Source organism: Henckelia pumila, chromosome 1 (genome assembly GCF_033568475.1).
Source record: "Henckelia pumila isolate YLH828 chromosome 1, ASM3356847v2, whole genome shotgun sequence".
Lineage (NCBI taxonomy): Eukaryota > Viridiplantae > Streptophyta > Magnoliopsida > Lamiales > Gesneriaceae > Henckelia > Henckelia pumila.
In genome coordinates this window covers 70,941,509-70,959,464 of record NC_133120.1, presented here as the reverse complement: position 1 = coordinate 70,959,464, position 17,956 = coordinate 70,941,509, and the positions used below count along the sequence as shown (strand labels likewise).

At 32.6% G+C, this 17,956-nt stretch overlaps 2 protein-coding genes across 2 annotated transcripts; one reads left to right on the top strand and one right to left on the bottom strand.

The window, feature by feature from the left end:
* Window positions 1-6,567: 6,567 nt before the first annotated feature.
* Window positions 6,568-8,243, top strand: LOC140875563 (F-box protein At5g49610). The gene has a single exon (XM_073279280.1). The coding sequence runs from the start codon at window positions 6,747-6,749 to the stop codon at window positions 7,833-7,835; it is 1,089 nt and encodes a 362-aa protein (XP_073135381.1). The 5' UTR covers window positions 6,568-6,746; the 3' UTR covers window positions 7,836-8,243.
* A 613-nt stretch (window positions 8,244-8,856) lies between these two features.
* On the bottom strand, window positions 8,857-11,936 carry LOC140890056 (uncharacterized). Its single transcript, XM_073297812.1, has one exon. The coding sequence runs from the start codon at window positions 11,671-11,673 to the stop codon at window positions 9,565-9,567; it is 2,109 nt and encodes a 702-aa protein (XP_073153913.1). The 5' UTR covers window positions 11,674-11,936; the 3' UTR covers window positions 8,857-9,564.
* Window positions 11,937-17,956: the final 6,020 nt, after the last annotated feature.

Here is a 17,956-nt window from a genome sequence, read left to right as displayed (position 1 = left end):
AATTCAGATATTTTAAATTGTACAGCAACACAAATATTAGAGAAAATTATAAGATTGAGCAATGTCCGTCGTGCACAAAATTTCAAATCCTAGAACATTTCAAGCATCATGTTTTGATCACTGATATCTCAGCCGGGACTGTAACTAATCTAATTGCAATGATTTTTCCCCCTACAAACCGATAGATTATAATCAATACAGAAATATTTGTTGGAAGATGAGATGTTACACGTGATCAGGAGGTATATTTGGTGTATTATAAACCACTCAAATTAAATAAAAATAAATTAGAGAAGAAAAGTTTGAAATTGTTCATCAATAATTAATATTTTGGCGCCAGATCGAGTATTATAATTTGAAGCTGTCATTTGGAAAATTGTCACATACTGCGAGTCGAGAACAAACCGGCCTTTATCTGATTAGAGATATTCGATGGTTGACAATATTTTATTTGGTTTTCGTTCAAAGATTTGATGTGCAATTCATAAGAAAATGGATTCATGTAAGTTTTGGGACCACCCGTGGCAGTAGTAGTAATGTGCAGCTTAAATTATTTATATTTAGAAATAGATTTATGATAATTAATGAACCCAATTGCAGAAATTGGACGGAGATGGCTCCAGAATTGAAAACGTGATGGAATGATATATAATATACTTTTTTTTTAAAAAAACAAAACAAAACAAAACGCCGTCTTAATATTATATGAGTGTAATGTGGTTGCACATGCTTTAGCTCATTTTGTTTCTCTCTCCCAATGCGTTTTTGTTTGGGAATATGAAAATTTTTTTTTTTGGCTGGTTAATCTTGTATCTAAAGACAATTTATTAATTGAATAAATTACAAGTTTTTCCTGTAAAAAAATATTATATGAGTAGGTTTTGTGATCGATATATATATAATAATAATAATAATTAATAGGACTTAATTATATATATATATATATATTATGTGATTATTATCTTCGGCACATAGGCTCCAAAAAAAAATCTTCGGCACATCTATCATTGTAATACATTAATTCTCCCCTGACAATTAACAGTATCTTCTCGATTCTCGAATAAGCATGACAAAAAGGATCTCACCTATTTTTATTTGTGAAAAGAAGTTGATTGATTCATATTTAAATTATAAAGTAATTTTTGGTATAAAAATAAAAAAAAATTCCAAAAAAACTCATTTGAAATGGTTTAACGAGTAAATTATGTGATAAAAATTTTCTAATTGAATCATTTAATATAGAATATTATTTTTGTGCAAAAATATTAATTTTTATTATAAATATACTAATATAAGGTGAGATCCGCTCATAAATAATGCAGATACGCACTTTTTTTTTTATGGGTCAAGTTGGTATAATATCTTACTCACAAAATTTGTATGTAAAAACGATTTCATAGTAGTTTGTATGTGTGTGTGTGTTTTTTCTTTTTAGTTGGATATAAACTTGTTACAAGATTTCCAGAGATTTCATTTCGGTTTTAAGATTTAGTGTCAAATGAAGTATAATTAAGTCATAAACGATATAGATAATCATTTAACCAACTACATACATTTATCAGAACACAATTACTTTCATATATCCCCTTTGTGCTTATTCCAATCTCGTATTCACTCTTTTCTTTTGAATTCTTTTGGATATGATTAATCAACACATTTAGAATAGTCACATTGTTGGAGTGCAATAATTGTCTCTGTTGAATAGAGCGATCGAATCATAGCGTTTGGGATGCTGTACGGTTTAAAAAAATTTGACTTACACCATTATCACCAACTTTAGTTTTTGTTAAAGCGACAAACGCTCAGTCCTACACACATTATTAATTTGGTTTTTTTTAATAAAACTTTGATCGTGTTTGTCAATTTGTTAGAATGTTAAATAATGATTCCAAATTCTCTCTTGCAATTGTCCATGCGACAAGGGTCGTCACCCGCCGGGTGCATGTGAGGATAAGAATGAATCCATATTACCTTTGCACATCAGAAGATCTCCGGATTTAGCGCAAATCATTTGGTTCATGGATTGGATAATGAATGATTAATAATATAAGGATTTTAAATCAATATATTTGGATTAGACAATGGTAAATGACACTAATCTTTGGAAGAACTTAAACCAAGCATTGGATAAGCAAGAATGATTAATGAATTAATGTGTTATCTTTCACCAAATAATGTCTCGAATATATTATACTTACTAATAGCGCAAAAATTTTAATGAGATTGTTCTATTAGATAATTTTATAAGATTAATATTCGATCCAACCCATAAAAAAATGTTATCTTTTATATCAAAAATTTAATTCTCGTTACTATAATAGTACGAATCGAACTCTTTCACGATCCGAAAACCCACAACTTTTTCCGACACTACACTCGTTTTCGAATGTATGGAATCGTTTTTTTTTTTTTTTTTTTTTTTAACAATGGAATTTTTTTTTAAAAGCATTAATATTTAAAATGATAGCAAATCACACAATGACGAGTCTTTTTACTTACGATGAAAGGTAGGAAAATGAAAAAGGGCGGCGGCGGGAAGGATTCTAGGCCGCGTGCCTTTTAGAGAAGCCGTCACAAGTGGTCCAAAAAGTTAAGTGCTGTTATTTACTCGCCACGTGTACATTTGGGAATTTTAATATAATACACCTTTTTTTTTACTATTTTAATTTAATTTGGATGGCTTCCTAGACGGAAGCACTAACAGCCGCAACTATTGAAATATTTGAAAAGTCTTTCAAATATATTTAATATATATATGATTGTAACTATTAATTAAACTATGAACTTGTTATATACTCTTATTAGTTCATATCTATATACAGACTACACATTATGCTCATTTTATTCTAAAAATAACAGTTAACTCAAATTATCATATGCATCTATTGTGATTGTATCTTTTGTAAATCACTTTAAACAATATATTTTAAATCAATATAGGATAACGATTCGATTTGAAATCGACTATCGCAACTTTACGTACTCATTAACGATCACGATGTTGTCAAATATATTTGTATGTAAATTATGTCTAAGAATGAGCATACATAAGGATGCAATGCACCGCCACTAACGCAACTTTGAATTTTCAGTTTACCAAAGCTAATTTTCAATGTTCTTCTTGTTCATACTTATTCACATCTATTTATATTTATTACTTTGCGTGAGTAGCTCAACATATGTACATCATTTTCAGTGCAGAGCATAGAGATTGTGCCACGTGTAATTCCAGGATTGAATGGGCCCCTCCGAAAAAATCTTATCAATCAAATCAATAGAATATGCACATCAGTACTTAAGTCAGAGTTGAGAGAGTAGTTGAATGTTTGATCACAAATTTGATTTTTTTTATCAACATTTTTTCAGACAAATAGATCTATCGTATAAAGTTGTTCGGTTAAGTTTATTTGACTAACGTGATTTGAAGATTAATACATTAACTCGATAATTCACTCAGTTTACACCAAAAAATAACTACATGCCAATTTAATGGTCGTTAAAGAAAGACATCAAAATATTAGCTAGAAAGCAGAAATCAATTAGTCGTGAAAATCAAAGACTAAATTAAATAATTAAATATTATTGCAAATGCAATGTCTGAATAAAAAAATGGTGATAATCATAGTATTAAAAATCACTTGCATGCATCAGCGAGTCAAAACTCAAAACTGTGTTGGGAGGCTAGCTGAATATTACATATGGTCACAACTCAAATGGTCTGCTGCTCTTTAAATTAAACAATATTTATTTAATCTAATCCCACAAGTAGTATACTTGGCTTGATAAATAAAGGATAACATAGATAATACCAACTAATCCTATGTTTACTTACAAAATTGAAAAATGGTATAAATCTTTAGGTCCGTTAATGATAGGATTGAAAGATGATTTTTAGTCCTAAATTTTTAATGATATTATAAATATTATGGAGTTAGAGAATGAAAAAAATCAATTATGTCATTCTTTTTTATCTTCCACCTTCTTTCCTTCTTTGCCGAACATATGATTATTATGATAGCTAAATGATGGAATCGTAATTTGTTCTTAAGTATAATTTCAATCCCAAAATTAATCCATCCAACTAAACATATTATTATTTATCCATAATCACTTTCTATCATATCAAATTATATTAATAATCATATTTTAATCTATCCTTGCACAATCCCATCATTCAAAGTAAACGTAGCCTTAATGTCATCGTCTATTGATTGATATATATAATATATGGGAAGTTATTAGTATTTCATATGTCCCTTTTCTAATGTCGTCATTTTTTTTCCTAATGTCATTTAGATGCATTGAACCATATTAATTATAGAAAGTCAATTTGTTTAATAATTTTTTTAAATCTATTATATATCGCATATTCAGATTTAAAACTTTTATAACAATCCGAGTTGAGCACTCTCAAAAAGTGCCACTCTAAAATATTTATTACATAGCTATAGGGATAGAATGGTTTTCGCTATTAGTTTTCTTTTTCTTTTTTTTTCATATTAAAAGATGTTTATGCCAGTACACGCGAATGCAAACTGTATACATGTTCTAGGATGCGTCATGCGTGAGAAGATGAATTAGAAAATATCACAACTCTTACTACTCCCACAAGTTATATGGAGTATAATTTATTTATGATGGCCATTGATTTATTACGTAATCAACAGTGTGTACCTAGTTCAAAAATTATTCAATCATTTATTAATATAATATAACCACATTTCTATATTAAAATATTTCCAGAGGATGACTAAAATATCTAACGGGAAAAAAATGAAACATCAATAAATATTTATGCTGATTTTAAAATTATAAAATTTGTAAACTTCCATTAATTAATAAGAACATAGCCTGATTAATAATTATAACTTGATTAGCGGAATTTAAACAGAAGAATTATGGTTTTGTAAGAAAACTGATATTTACAATCGGAATTCTAGTATTGCTTGAAAAACCGATGTTGCAAAGCACAGCAATAGAAGCAGTCGAGGAAGACTGATTATATTGAAGTACTCGTTTGATTAGATATAATTTTATACACCACTAGGGTAGTGTTTGTGAATTTTTGTGAACAAAAAACCGAGTAATGCTTTCTAGCTAAAAACTCTCTCAAACGCTACCTAAAACTTTAACTGCTCTCGGCTCTTAGAAGTTAAAATAACCGCTTCTCAATTCTTTTAGTTGTGTAACTCATACAAATATTCCTCCATACCTCTTATTTCGGCTATTTGTTTTTCATCAGTTCTAATTATAGTTCAATTTCCATATTTAATGTTATCTTCTCTACTCTTTTACAAATTTACCCATATATACTAAAGTAATATTACTAACTACTTGTATAACTATTTTATTCTATTAAAATTTTCATTAAATAAAGGTAAAATATGAAATTGTTTTACAAAATTTACTTTCTCAAACAAATTTGTTACTTAATTTGTGTGAAAACACATACGCTTAAATGAATGAGACGAGGAAATAATTATGATTTATGATTACATTAAATCGGATCTAGCACTCGACCCGGCCGGCGTGGTTCTCAATTTGTGTTTTTAATTGAATAACAATACACTCTTAAAAAGAAATTTTGACAGCAGCCTAATCTCTCAAATGTTTAAAAATCGCTTTAAAAAACACAAACAAGGGTCAAATTAAAGACTCGAATTAAAACTTTTACAGTTAATTAAGTTCAATCATGCTCTTCCTTTGAATTAAGTGAACTTCTAATTTCAATGATTTAATACATTTAAATAATGTATAAACAAAGACTTTGCATTTCGTTTTCTCACCTTCCTTCCTTCCTTTTTTTTAATACTTTAGTAAACATATCTATTTTTTATGGCTAACTCACTCTATTTAAACTTCAATTTGATATTTAAATTGTATTCATCACAAATAATTTACTAAACATTAGCTGATGACTCGAATGGGGAAAAATCTACAACATGTAATGCTTGTGGCATTGTCATATATAGCATTTTTATTGGTGTGACAAATTATAATTATGATTAATTAAAAAAAATGAAAATGAGATGCTAGCTTCAATGGACCCGTATTTATTATTAAATATCCACTATCACATATATCTTTGGATAGCTTGAAATTTTTCATTAAAATATTAGTTGAAATTTGATATATGTAGCAACTAGTTATTGGTTTAATATGACATATTACATGAAATTAAATGTTGTAGAGAATTTTCGATGCATGTGACATAGATTTTTTATTCCTATGTATGTATATATTTGAAATCAAATTAAAAAATTCTTGAAATTCTCCAATTTTATATTTATGTCCATTGTCTAATTACAGGTGTTTATTTACTTGATCATCTTGCATATTAATTACCAACTTTTTCTTGAAGAATATGAAAAGAGGTCAATAGTATTTGTTTTGCCTTTTATTTTTGTGGGCCAAAATCAAGCCCATAATTTAGTTTTGGGCCACAATGGGGAACTTTGTTGTGCTTTCACCATATTAAGGCCTAAATCACATCAATCTCAACCGTCGAAACAAAAAAGCTTTGTTCTTTTAAAAACCCACAATTTTACGTCATTTTCCCTTGATTGATCCAAAGAATTGGAAATTTTTCCATCTTCATCCTCATTCCAAGGTGTTGCAGAGATTCCCCCTCCCTCTGAGTCGTAAGAATTCTTGTTTAGGGCAAACCGATGCTCTTCATCTTACGGAATGGGGTAAGTATTCGTTGGACCATTTCTTGATTATGTTTGAAAATCGTTAAATACGACATGAGTCAATGCGATTCCAAATGTGGGTTTTTCCCTGATGAAATTGTACTTCAGATTCTTGCAAGATTACCCGTTAAATCCCTTTTTAGAACTAAATGTGTTTGCAAGCTATGGCACAAGTTGACATCGGATGTATACTTTTTGAAGCTGTATAATAAGGTTTCTATGAAAAATCCAATGGTTCTTGTGGAGGTCAATGAATCCTTATCAAAATCAAGATCTAGTTTGATTCTTTTTGATAGTTTCAGGGGCGTATCTGAACTATCACTGGATTTTGTAAAGGATAGAGTTAAGGTCAGAGCATCTTGTAATGGAATGTTATGTTGTTCCAGTATTCCTTATAAAGGTGTTTATTATGTTTGTAATCCAATGACGAAGAAGTATAGGTTACTTCCTAAGAGTAGGGAAAGACATGTCACTAGATTTCATCCTGATGGTGAAGCTACGCTTGTGGGTTTGGCTTGCGATTTGTTGACCCAAAAGTATTATGTTGTTCTCGCGGGGTACCAACGATCATTTGGGCATAGGCCGGAGAGGACGTTTATATCCATGGTTTATGATTCGGAGTCTAATAAATGGAGAAAGTTTGTTTCTTCGCAAGATGATGGTTTTACCCAAATGAATCGGAATCAAGTTGTGTTCACTAATGGCACCTTGCATTGGTTGACAGCAAGCTGCTCTTATGTTCTTGCTCTCAATTTGGATTCTGAAATATGGAGGAAAATTGCATTGCCGAATCCAGTGACCAGCGGAGATGGAAATCGGATCTATTTATTGGATTCAGATGGGAACTTGTCTGTGATTCAAATTTTGGATGGCTGGATGAATATTTGGTTAATGATTGATTATGTGATGGAAGATTGGAAATTAGTGGATAGCGTGAGTCTTCTTTGCATTAGAGGGATGGTTCCAGGTATTTTTCCAATATGTCAGAACAGTGGATACTTGTTTCTTGCGACTTACAAACAGGTTTTGATGTATAATCGAAACACCGGAGTTTGGATGGAGATGTATTCTGTGAAGAATGGCACCACCCTGCCTTTGTGGTTCTCTGCCCATTCCTTTCGGAGCACAATTTTTTGTTGCTAGAAATGTGTGGGTAACTTATTTGTTATCATCAATTGAATTGTATGTATATAAAACTTTCATCGTGGAATTGGCTAGTCTTCAATGTGGATGCAAAATGTCAAAGATCCTCATTTTACGCGGAAGCGTGAATGCTTTTCGTAGCACATCATGACACTTGACTGGTTTATGTTGTTTCTCTTCGGAAGTGCCAATCGCTATTGGTTAGTGATTTATGTTTGCAGTTGTTTTCTGCTAATGCTGATTTCAAAGGGTGGAGGAATTGTTATTATTCTATTTGCATAGCAGAAGCTTTCCATATTATAGAGCATCCATTTCGCATCCTTGCAGAATATATCAGAGCATATCTATGATATTTGCTGGCCCTTTATTTCGAAATCTAACCATTTGCATTCTTGAAATAGAGATTTTTCATTCGCCGATAACTTGTAACACATCCGACACAAATGTTTTAAGTTTGGGACGGGGCTCGGGTTCGAGACTCAATTGTAAGAATCTCCTCCCCAACTCAAACGAAAAATATATATATATAGAGATAGATTTTCTTGTTTAGAATTTCAATGTTAGCTACTGTCATTTTTACTTTTTAAGCTTATCTTGATGATACTTAGCTACCTTTGTTTTGTCGAATATCGGGGTTGCATTAGAGGCCCAAGATTTTGGTTAAAATTTGGTAATATAAATTGTGTTTAGGTGGAAATATTTCAAATTTATTGATTTTAAATATATTCAAATATATTTTTGTTTATAGAAGTAACATCATGATTCATAAATTTCAAATCTACTCATTTCATGTTTACATAGTATTTTATATTAATTAGGATATATTTATGCCCACCCAGTATAATCATCTGAAATTCATTTTATTTTATATAACTAATATGTAAAAAAGTAACGTATAGATTTGATCTATTGTTTCACCATTACCAATAAATTATAATCGAAATTCATGGATTTAAAATGATTCTATCCAAGCACAACAATACTGAATTTACCTGTTAAATAAGCATTGTCTTAAGTTTTGTTCAACTGCGCTGAGTTCGTTCTGCCGGAATGTAGAGGGTAGAGTGAATGGACATGTGAAAGTATAGATTGTGCAATTTTCCATTGGACATTTCAAGATACCTGAAAATCTGGTGCACTTCACTAACATTGAGATTTGAGATATTTGTTTAATCTGGCTGCCAAAGCTTGGGACTGATAAAATTATGAGTACAACATATGTATCCTGTCCGGCTAATTTCTAGAATGGGCGGATTGGAAAATCCGTATGAACATAGCCTTAGGAGTCCATGTCCCTACAGATCTCGCCTAAGATAAAATTTGACTTGAAAATCACGCCAAAGGATCCTCGGTTACTCAGAACAGCAAGTGACTTTTCACCTTCTGACAAAAATCTCAGCAACCCCACATGGGCTCAGGAAGAGTAGTAATGAATGATTATGATTGCACCATGAGTTTAGTTCCATAAAGCTCATAAAATCCGTGAGAAACACAATAATTTCATCTGAGACACGCAACCACGTATGCGCAGGTAGTGAGAGTGAGCCTCGCGATAAATGCTTCCCCCACCCCCCGAATGTCTGTAGAATGTAAAGCAATTCAAAGCCCTGTGCCACTGCCACCGAAAGGTGGTGTTGATCTGCGAACAAGATCCCATCTAAAGCGTGCTGCATGTTGTGTTGTAGGTCAGCACTGATTGTTCGAGATAGAACAGAGCAAAACCAATATTTCAAATGCACGCAGATGGATCAGTCAATATAGCATTCATGCAATCCACAGCTCCAACGCAACCCATCTTGTTAGCTAAAAATCGGACTAAAAAGCTCCAAATTGAAACATTGGGGCAGATCCCTTCATGTATCATCCTATGAAGATAAATGAAGGCTTCTTCGATTCCTACCTGCTCAATGACCCCACGGATGAGACTTGTATAAGCAATTATATCGGGATTCAAGCCTATGTGGCGCATAGAATCCAGAAGTTGAATGGCATATTCAACGCTACCATGTGTAGAATATGCATGGATTAGCATATTTAATGTAAAAACATCAGGCTTGATTCCTCGAATCATCATTCTTCCAAAAAGCTTACGCGCCTCCTCAAGTTTACCCGAAGAGCTCAAACCATGTATGATGGTATTGTACGTCACTAGGTTAAATTCAATTCCCAATTCTTCCATCTCTCTAACAAGTTCAAATGCAAGCTCAATATTTTTAACCTTAAATAAACCGTCCAATATCTCATTGTAAGTGGTAACATTGGGAATGCAACCATGTTTTCCCATTTCATCAAACAATTCCATAGCCCAATCAACTCTATCTTGAACACACAAACCTTTGATAAAAGTATTGAATGTAATTGTATTTGGTGGGCATTTATGAGTTGACATCTTTTCAAGGAGGGTATAAGCATGGCCAAACATGGAAGTTCTGCATAGGAGATCTATCATACATGTATAAGCCAAGGCATTTGGACAAACACCAAGAGATATCATCTTGTTCCACATTTCAGATGCGCCAATCAGATTCCCAGATTTCGAAAAGCCATCAATTAGTGTAGTATATGTTACTATATTTGGAAGGCATAAGTTTCTCTCCATTTGATCAAGAAGCGATAAAGCATCACCCATATTTCCAGCCATGCAGAGGCCGTGCATCAGTGTATTGTATGTGACCTGGTTCGGCAAAACTCCATCATCAATTATTTTCCTAAAAAGTTTAAGAGCTTCAGAAATTCTACCTTTCGAGGATAAACCTTTTATCAAAGAAGTAAAAGTGCAGGTATTGGGATCACATCCTTGCACGAACATTTTGGCCAAAACAGCAAGGGAGTAGTCAATGTGTCCCGAATCAACAAGAGAATTCAAGATTGTAGTGTATGTGATGACATTTGGACTAACTCTCTTTTCCATCATCACATCTAATAACTCAAATGCTTCCCTCATGTTTCCCCTTATGCAGCAACCATTAATCAAAGCATTATATACAGACACACTTGGGATGAACTTTAAAACCAAGTCCCGTGCCTCATTCACTCTTCCTGACTTGCACAAAAACGATATTATAGTTGTATAGCTGACTTTATCAGGTTCACACCCCTTATTAGACATTTCTTCAAGCAACCTACGAGCGCCACCCAGACTGTTGTTTTTACACAAAGCCTTCAAAAGAATATTATACGTATACACGTTCGGCTCCAACCCATCTTTATTCATGTTACTGTAAATAGGACTGATCATATGCAACCTATTCTCACTGAGCAATGCATCCAATAGATGATTATACAACCTAACTGTTGGAGCACACCCAAATTCACTTATTCTATAAAACGTTCTCAAAGCTTGCTCAGAAACTCCGGCTTGCCTGTAGGAGTTAATCACGCTAATAAAAGCATCTTCTGAACAACCAATCCTCTCTAACTTCATCTGTTGAAAAAGGTACTGCACAGCATCTATTTCGCCCTTACACCCGAGCTTTTTGATCATCATTTCATAGGTTGATCGTGTGTGCTTGAAAGACCTCGAATTAGCTAAAAATTTAAAATACTCCAATGCCTGTATAATGTCATGTTCATTCTTCAATCTCTTCAACACTTCAGATTCTTTAAACAACACTGGCTCTTTATCACTTATTTCATTCTGGGGCATGAAATTGAATACAAGGTTTGTGCGGAGCACAAACGGGATTGAAGGCTTGCGCACTTTTAACAGTAAAGAACACCCTTCCTTCAAATACATAATCACCCGATACAAGTAGGATAGAACTTCAACAGAAATAATTATCATTAAGATAAAAGATTCAATCTTCAGGTAGAAAACTTCTATCAAGGGAAAACACATGTCAAAAACATGAAATCGGCGAACAAACAAAAAGGGATCGGAATCATTCGGCGAGGGTTCAGAGAAGAGGGATTTCGCATAATAATTCAGCACCTATGGGCAAAACATTGATGGAGATTGGCCATGAATCGCAATTTGGACGAAAATTACCTCAAATACGATAGCATTCGGATGTTGAAATTCTTGATTTTGCGATCCATGGGTTAACAGGTGAATGAGATCCTAGTGAACTCAACCGAGTTAACCTGACATGCGTGAAGTTCATCCGGGTTCTGGACAAGGCAATTAATGGGCTACATTGGACCTGATTGCAGCTATTGAGACCTATTTATTTGGGCTGTTAACCCTTGGCCCACAAAACAATAAGGTGGTGTTTGGATTCGAGAGAGCAATTGAACTTTTGTCAAAAAAAAAAAAAAAAGAGAGAGAGCAATTGAACATATGATTTGAAAATTACTACTGATTCGAAGCATAACTTGTCGATTTGGGCTCCATTTGGACATGTACTTACAAAATATTTTTATAAAAATGTTTTAAAAATATTTTATAAAATTTTTTAAAAGTTGTTTTAAAAATAAATATGTGTTTGGCAACAATTTTATAAAAATATTTTTGGATAGCTATTTTAGAAAAAAACAATTTTAAAGTTAAAAATAATTAAGAAGGTGTTTGGACCATTATTTTTTAAAAACTTTTTAATATTAATTTTTTCTCATTTTTTCCATTTTTTAAATGGAGAGATTTTTTACTTTCATTTTTAAAATATTTTTTTGATCGATTTTATTTTTATTTTCATTTATTTTCTCATTTTTTTCCATTTTTCTTTTCATACAAATTCTCATTTAAAAATATAGCAACAAAAAAAACATAATAAATGCATTAAATATATAAAATTAAAAGATACAAATTCTCATTTAAAATGTTGAAAGCAAAAAATCATAATTTATAAAAATAAAATTTTTAACGACTTGATCTCGATGCATTTCACATTTCATTTGCTATAGTAATTCGACGATTATTCCATTGCAAGACCGCAACATCTGACGTGTCAATTTCTTCCAATCCGTTTTGATTTCCATCATTGTCTTCATTTGGTAAAGGAGCATGAATGTGATTGAAATATTCTTCTTGAGTTCTTAGAGCACGACCTCGACCAATAAAGTCTTGCATATGATATCGAACACCACGAAATGGAGCCATAAATCCTGGAATATTTTTGTATGCAGAGTCAACCACATAGTATTTACCTAGAGGAGGCATAGGAAAATTCACACCTTGACGACTTAATGCACTTTGTAGGATTCTGAAATCGTGTGTACTGCCCTTCCATCCGGCATAAACAAAAATAAATATCATATCATGGTCACATGAAACCAATACATTTTAAGTGATGTTATCTTTTCTATTTCAAAATGCATCTTGATAAGCTAGTAGTACAAATGCTGGCACATGTGTACCTTCTATAGCTCCAACACAATCCTAAAATGCTTGAACTTGCATTGAAGTTAATATCTATATCTATATTAAAGCTGAGTTTTTGCCATTTTTAGTAAAATCCCGCCAAAACTAACTTTCTAAAAATGTCAATTGTTTTGCTGAAACAAAAACAAGGTAAGTTTTGTGGCCATATTTGCATCGCCGGAATTATTGCTTCAATTACATAATATTTGCAGCACCAAAATTATTTCCGAAATTAGAAGATTTAATTAACACGATATAACCGAAGTTTTGTGGCAAAAAACGGAAATAAAATTTCTTTTAAGAAAAATTATACTTATTCAATTAATGAAATCAATTACTTAATATTTGGATTGCCGAAATTATTGTCAAAATTATAATATTTAAAAATCATCATAATTTCCTCCACTCTTAAAAATCATTTTTTAATGTTCGTAAAAAAATCACGATTATATATATATATATGTAATATTTGCATATATTTATATACCTATATATCCTTCCCTAATATTTGCATATATTAATATACATATAGATCATTCTGTAATACCCGATAAATGTTACATATATATGTATATACATATATACACACACATATATATATATATATTACAGAATGTTGCTAATTTACCATATATGTATATACATTATGTACCATATATGGACTGACGAAGTTTGAATATTTAACAAGATATTTAATGATATTATATATCCATTTAAATTATATCGAAATATTTACAAACAATTTCATGATTTTAGCATTTCATCCATGATCATTGCTTTACAAAAATTTTAAAATCATCTTTTAAGATTCAAGAAAAATCTCGCTTAAGATACAAAAAAATGTTAAGTATAAATATATATACATACATATATATATATAATTATGTAATACTTGCATATATTTATATACATATATATCATTCCATAATATTTACTTTCCAAAACGTGATAACATCTCAAAATTTAGGGATTTGCTTTTTCTCATATGGGGTCTTCCGTGAATGATTGCAAAAAAGTTCCTTTTTTTCCGCTTTATTTTTATAAATTTTTTCGGTTTTTTGTTGATCTACTCATACAGGAATGCAGTGTAGGAGCTTGTGATTAACTCGATTGTTGGATTTACGGCCCTATCATTTTGACAAATTAAGGTTTTTGTAATATGCTGTTTTGTTTCAGAAATGTGAGTTTGTCGATTACTACATGATGTCTCAGTTGTGTATCATGACATTATCTTTTCATATTTGGTGTGTATGGATTTCCCTCTTATACCACAACCTTAAATATGGCTGACATTTCTTAGTTTTTGTTTTGTTGACAATACAATTAATGTATTAATGTTTGAGTATTTTACGAAAATGTTGACATTTCATTGTGGACCATAACCTTCAATTTCGCTTCTTCTCAATTCAAAATTGGACATGAAAAGTGATGAAAATAGAAGACCTATTTGAGTTTGCAATGTTTTACTTCAGAATATTTAGAAGCTAAGAGTATCAAAATTTTGGTGAGGACTGAGCAAAATTACGGTTCTTCTATCTTTTTTCTGGTGTGTTCTTTGTCAACAATTCTCCTACAAACCTTCTCCTATTAACATTTTTTTCTTTTGTTTTGTGCTTTTTTTTTTTTTTTTTTTGAAAAGTTTGTTTTGTGCTTTTCTCTTCATCTTTTAAGTTTTCTTTCATCCATCCAGTTTTTCTTCGCCTTCAATATAGTAATTTCCTGCCAAAACGTAATTACTAATAAAGAAAATCATGTTAATAAATGTTGTATATATATAATGAGAATAATGATGATTTTTTATTCAAGATTTGAAATTTAATTAGATATTATAATTATTTTGAATTCCAATTAGTTGTTTACTGTGTAAAAGTATCTATAAATACTATATATGATAATATACCAATTTTGGCTTCAAAATTTGATAAAATCTTGTATTTTAAAAAAAATCAATTAATTTTCGTGTCTCCAAATATATGCGAAAAATAAATGTTATATACATAATGTTGTCTCAAATTTTTAGTTTTTTTTATATCTTTAGTGAAAATTTTCATAAATACAATACATAATAATAAATCAATTTTTTATTCAAAATTTAAAATTTAATCGGATGTTATTATTATTTTTAATTTTAGTTAATTTTGATTAAGTTTGTTGTTGTTGGGTTATCTGTGAGACCCCGTTTTCTAATCATCTAAACCGGTTAGAAATATAATTTCTAAGTAAAAGAGACAGACATACAAATCAAATAAACATCTCATATCGAAATGTGACAATCATCAATAACTCAAAAGAGATTGAATGTATGCATGACTTCAAAATTCGGGACTATCAAATCAGATAATCGAAATATCAATCAGTATTCGGTTGGGATCCCGGGGCCAAGTCTTCACAACAACTCACCGACACACCCATTCGGGGTGGATGTCGCTCAACTCAACCCCTAGACTTCAGAGCAACTATAAGAAGTATTTTGGTACTTGAAAAAACTCGAAATCCAAGACCACTTCAATATAGTTCCCTAAATCATCTAATTTCAAAACGAATCGGATAATCGACTCAATATGAATGCATGTGTAAACAAAATAAATCAATCAAGTTCACACAACAAACAACATGCAGTATGTGATTTTCGGGGCTCGAGAATCAGTCGAACTCGAGTATTCAACCCCATTCGAATCAATGTCATCTTTTACCTTTACTCGAGGCTTCAATCAATCCTATCAATCAAAAGAAGAATTCGATTCAATAGCTATTCGGATTCGAAACTCAAAGTCGATAACAAATACTATACCGTCTTCAACTTCAATCGGTTTAAAAGCCTCAAACCTTGGTTCCAACTCGAATCTCTTCAATCAAACTCTGAAAACATCGAATACGGATTCAATATCAAACTCATAACTCGAACTAACTCGAGAACCAAACCGAAACAACAAAACCGATAATCCAAACTCAATTTCGACGGCATAACGGCTATAAACGGTCCAACCAAAATATCCAACAACAACAACCAACTCCAATCAACTCATATCAACCTCTCGATCAACAAAACAAACAAAAATCCAACAAAATCTCAAACCCCATTTTCGAAATAATGCCTCAAAAATCATATAAAATCCAAACTTTGTTCTTTTTCCAAACCGACTTCGAATACACGATCTATGCTAGCTCAAGCACAACATACTCCAAGATTATCAAATTCTGACAACCCAACAAAAATCAAAGTTTGAGGATCGTAGCAAAACTTACGTCAAAACGAAGCCTTCGTTGCGGTGATCGTGGAACTCAACTCGAAACGAAAATCTAACGGTCGGATCGTGTGAATCGGACGGAAGAAAAGCTTGAGAAATCGATTGCCATGGCTTCCAACAATACTTACGAAAAGGAGAGGAAGAGAGGAGAGGGAATGATGTGATTTGATGGCCAACTTGCATGATAATATAAATAAAATCCCATCTTTGCATTTCAGTCCTTTAATTATACAAAGTTTGCTAAATGACCCCTGCGAAATAACAAAACGGCCCTCAACCACTGAAAACCCTGATTAACTAAATTAAATTAAATTATAATAAAATCGGGGCATTACAATTCTCCCCCTCTAAGATTCGATTTCGTCCTCGAAATCTGACAGATCACAGACTGAACAAGAAAAAATCATACTGATGACGAACTCACCTCAATCAAACAACTCTGGAAATCGCTGCCTCATATCGGATTCGGTCTCCCAAGTCGCTTCTTTAACCCCATGAAGACTCCACTGAATCTTTACCAACGGAATCGACTTGTTTCTGAGCTGCTTCTCTTTTCTGTCAAGAATCTGAATCGGTCGTTCGAAGTAACTCAGAGTCTCATCAAGTTCTGCCTCGTCCGGCTGAAGAACATGGGACGGATCCGGATGATATTTCCGCAATATCGAGACGTGAAACACATCGTGAATGCCTGAAAGAGACGGAGAAAGAGCAATCCTATAGGCAAGATCGCCTATCTTGTCCAAAATCTCATACGGATCAATGAACCTCGGCGACAACTTCCCTCTTTTTGCCGAATATGACAGTACCTCGGAACAGAGAAATCTTTAAAAACACACGATCTCCTTGATCAAAACACAGTGGTCTGCGTCTGATGTTCGCATACTTGGCCTGTCGGTCTTGAGCAGTCTTCATTCTAACTCTAATCAACTTCACCTGTTCTGCCATATCACGAATCATATCTAGACCCAACTCAGGTGACTCTGAAATCTCATCCCAAAACAACGGAGATCTGCACTTCTTCCCGTACAAGGCCTCGAAAGGTGTCATGCCAATACTCGCTTGGAAGTTATTATTGTACGAAAACTCCACTAGAGGCAAAGAATCTTGCCAACCTGAACCAAAATCAATCACTACGGCTCGGAGCATATCCTCTAAAGTCTGGATCGTACGCTCGGACTGACCGTCGATCTGAGGGTGATACGCTGTGCTCAAGTGCAAACGAGTACCCAATGCCTCCTGCAAGCTGTGCCAAAAGTGAGAAGTGAACCTCGGATCTCTGTCTGATACTATCGACTTCGGCACGCCGTGCAATCTCACAACCTCTCTGACATACAACTCGGCCATATGATCGTGACGGTATGTCATACGGTATGGGATGAAACAAGCAGATTTCGTCAATCGGTTAATCACTACCCAAATCGCATCACAACCTCTGACAGAACGCGGTAGCTTGGTGACGAAGTCCATAGATATATGATCCCACTTCCATTCTGGGACAGACAAACTATGCAATAAACCACCTGGTTTCTTTCTCTCGGCTTTCACCTGTTGACAATTCAGACAATGGGACACAA

Excerpts from the sequence above, each read along its gene's own strand:
- LOC140875563 (XM_073279280.1), top strand. The coding sequence starts at position 6,747 with ATGAGTCAATGCGATTCCAAATGTGGGTTTTTCCCTGATGAAATTGTA.
- LOC140890056 (XM_073297812.1), bottom strand. The coding sequence starts at position 11,673 with ATGTGTTTTCCCTTGATAGAAGTTTTCTACCTGAAGATTGAATCTTTT.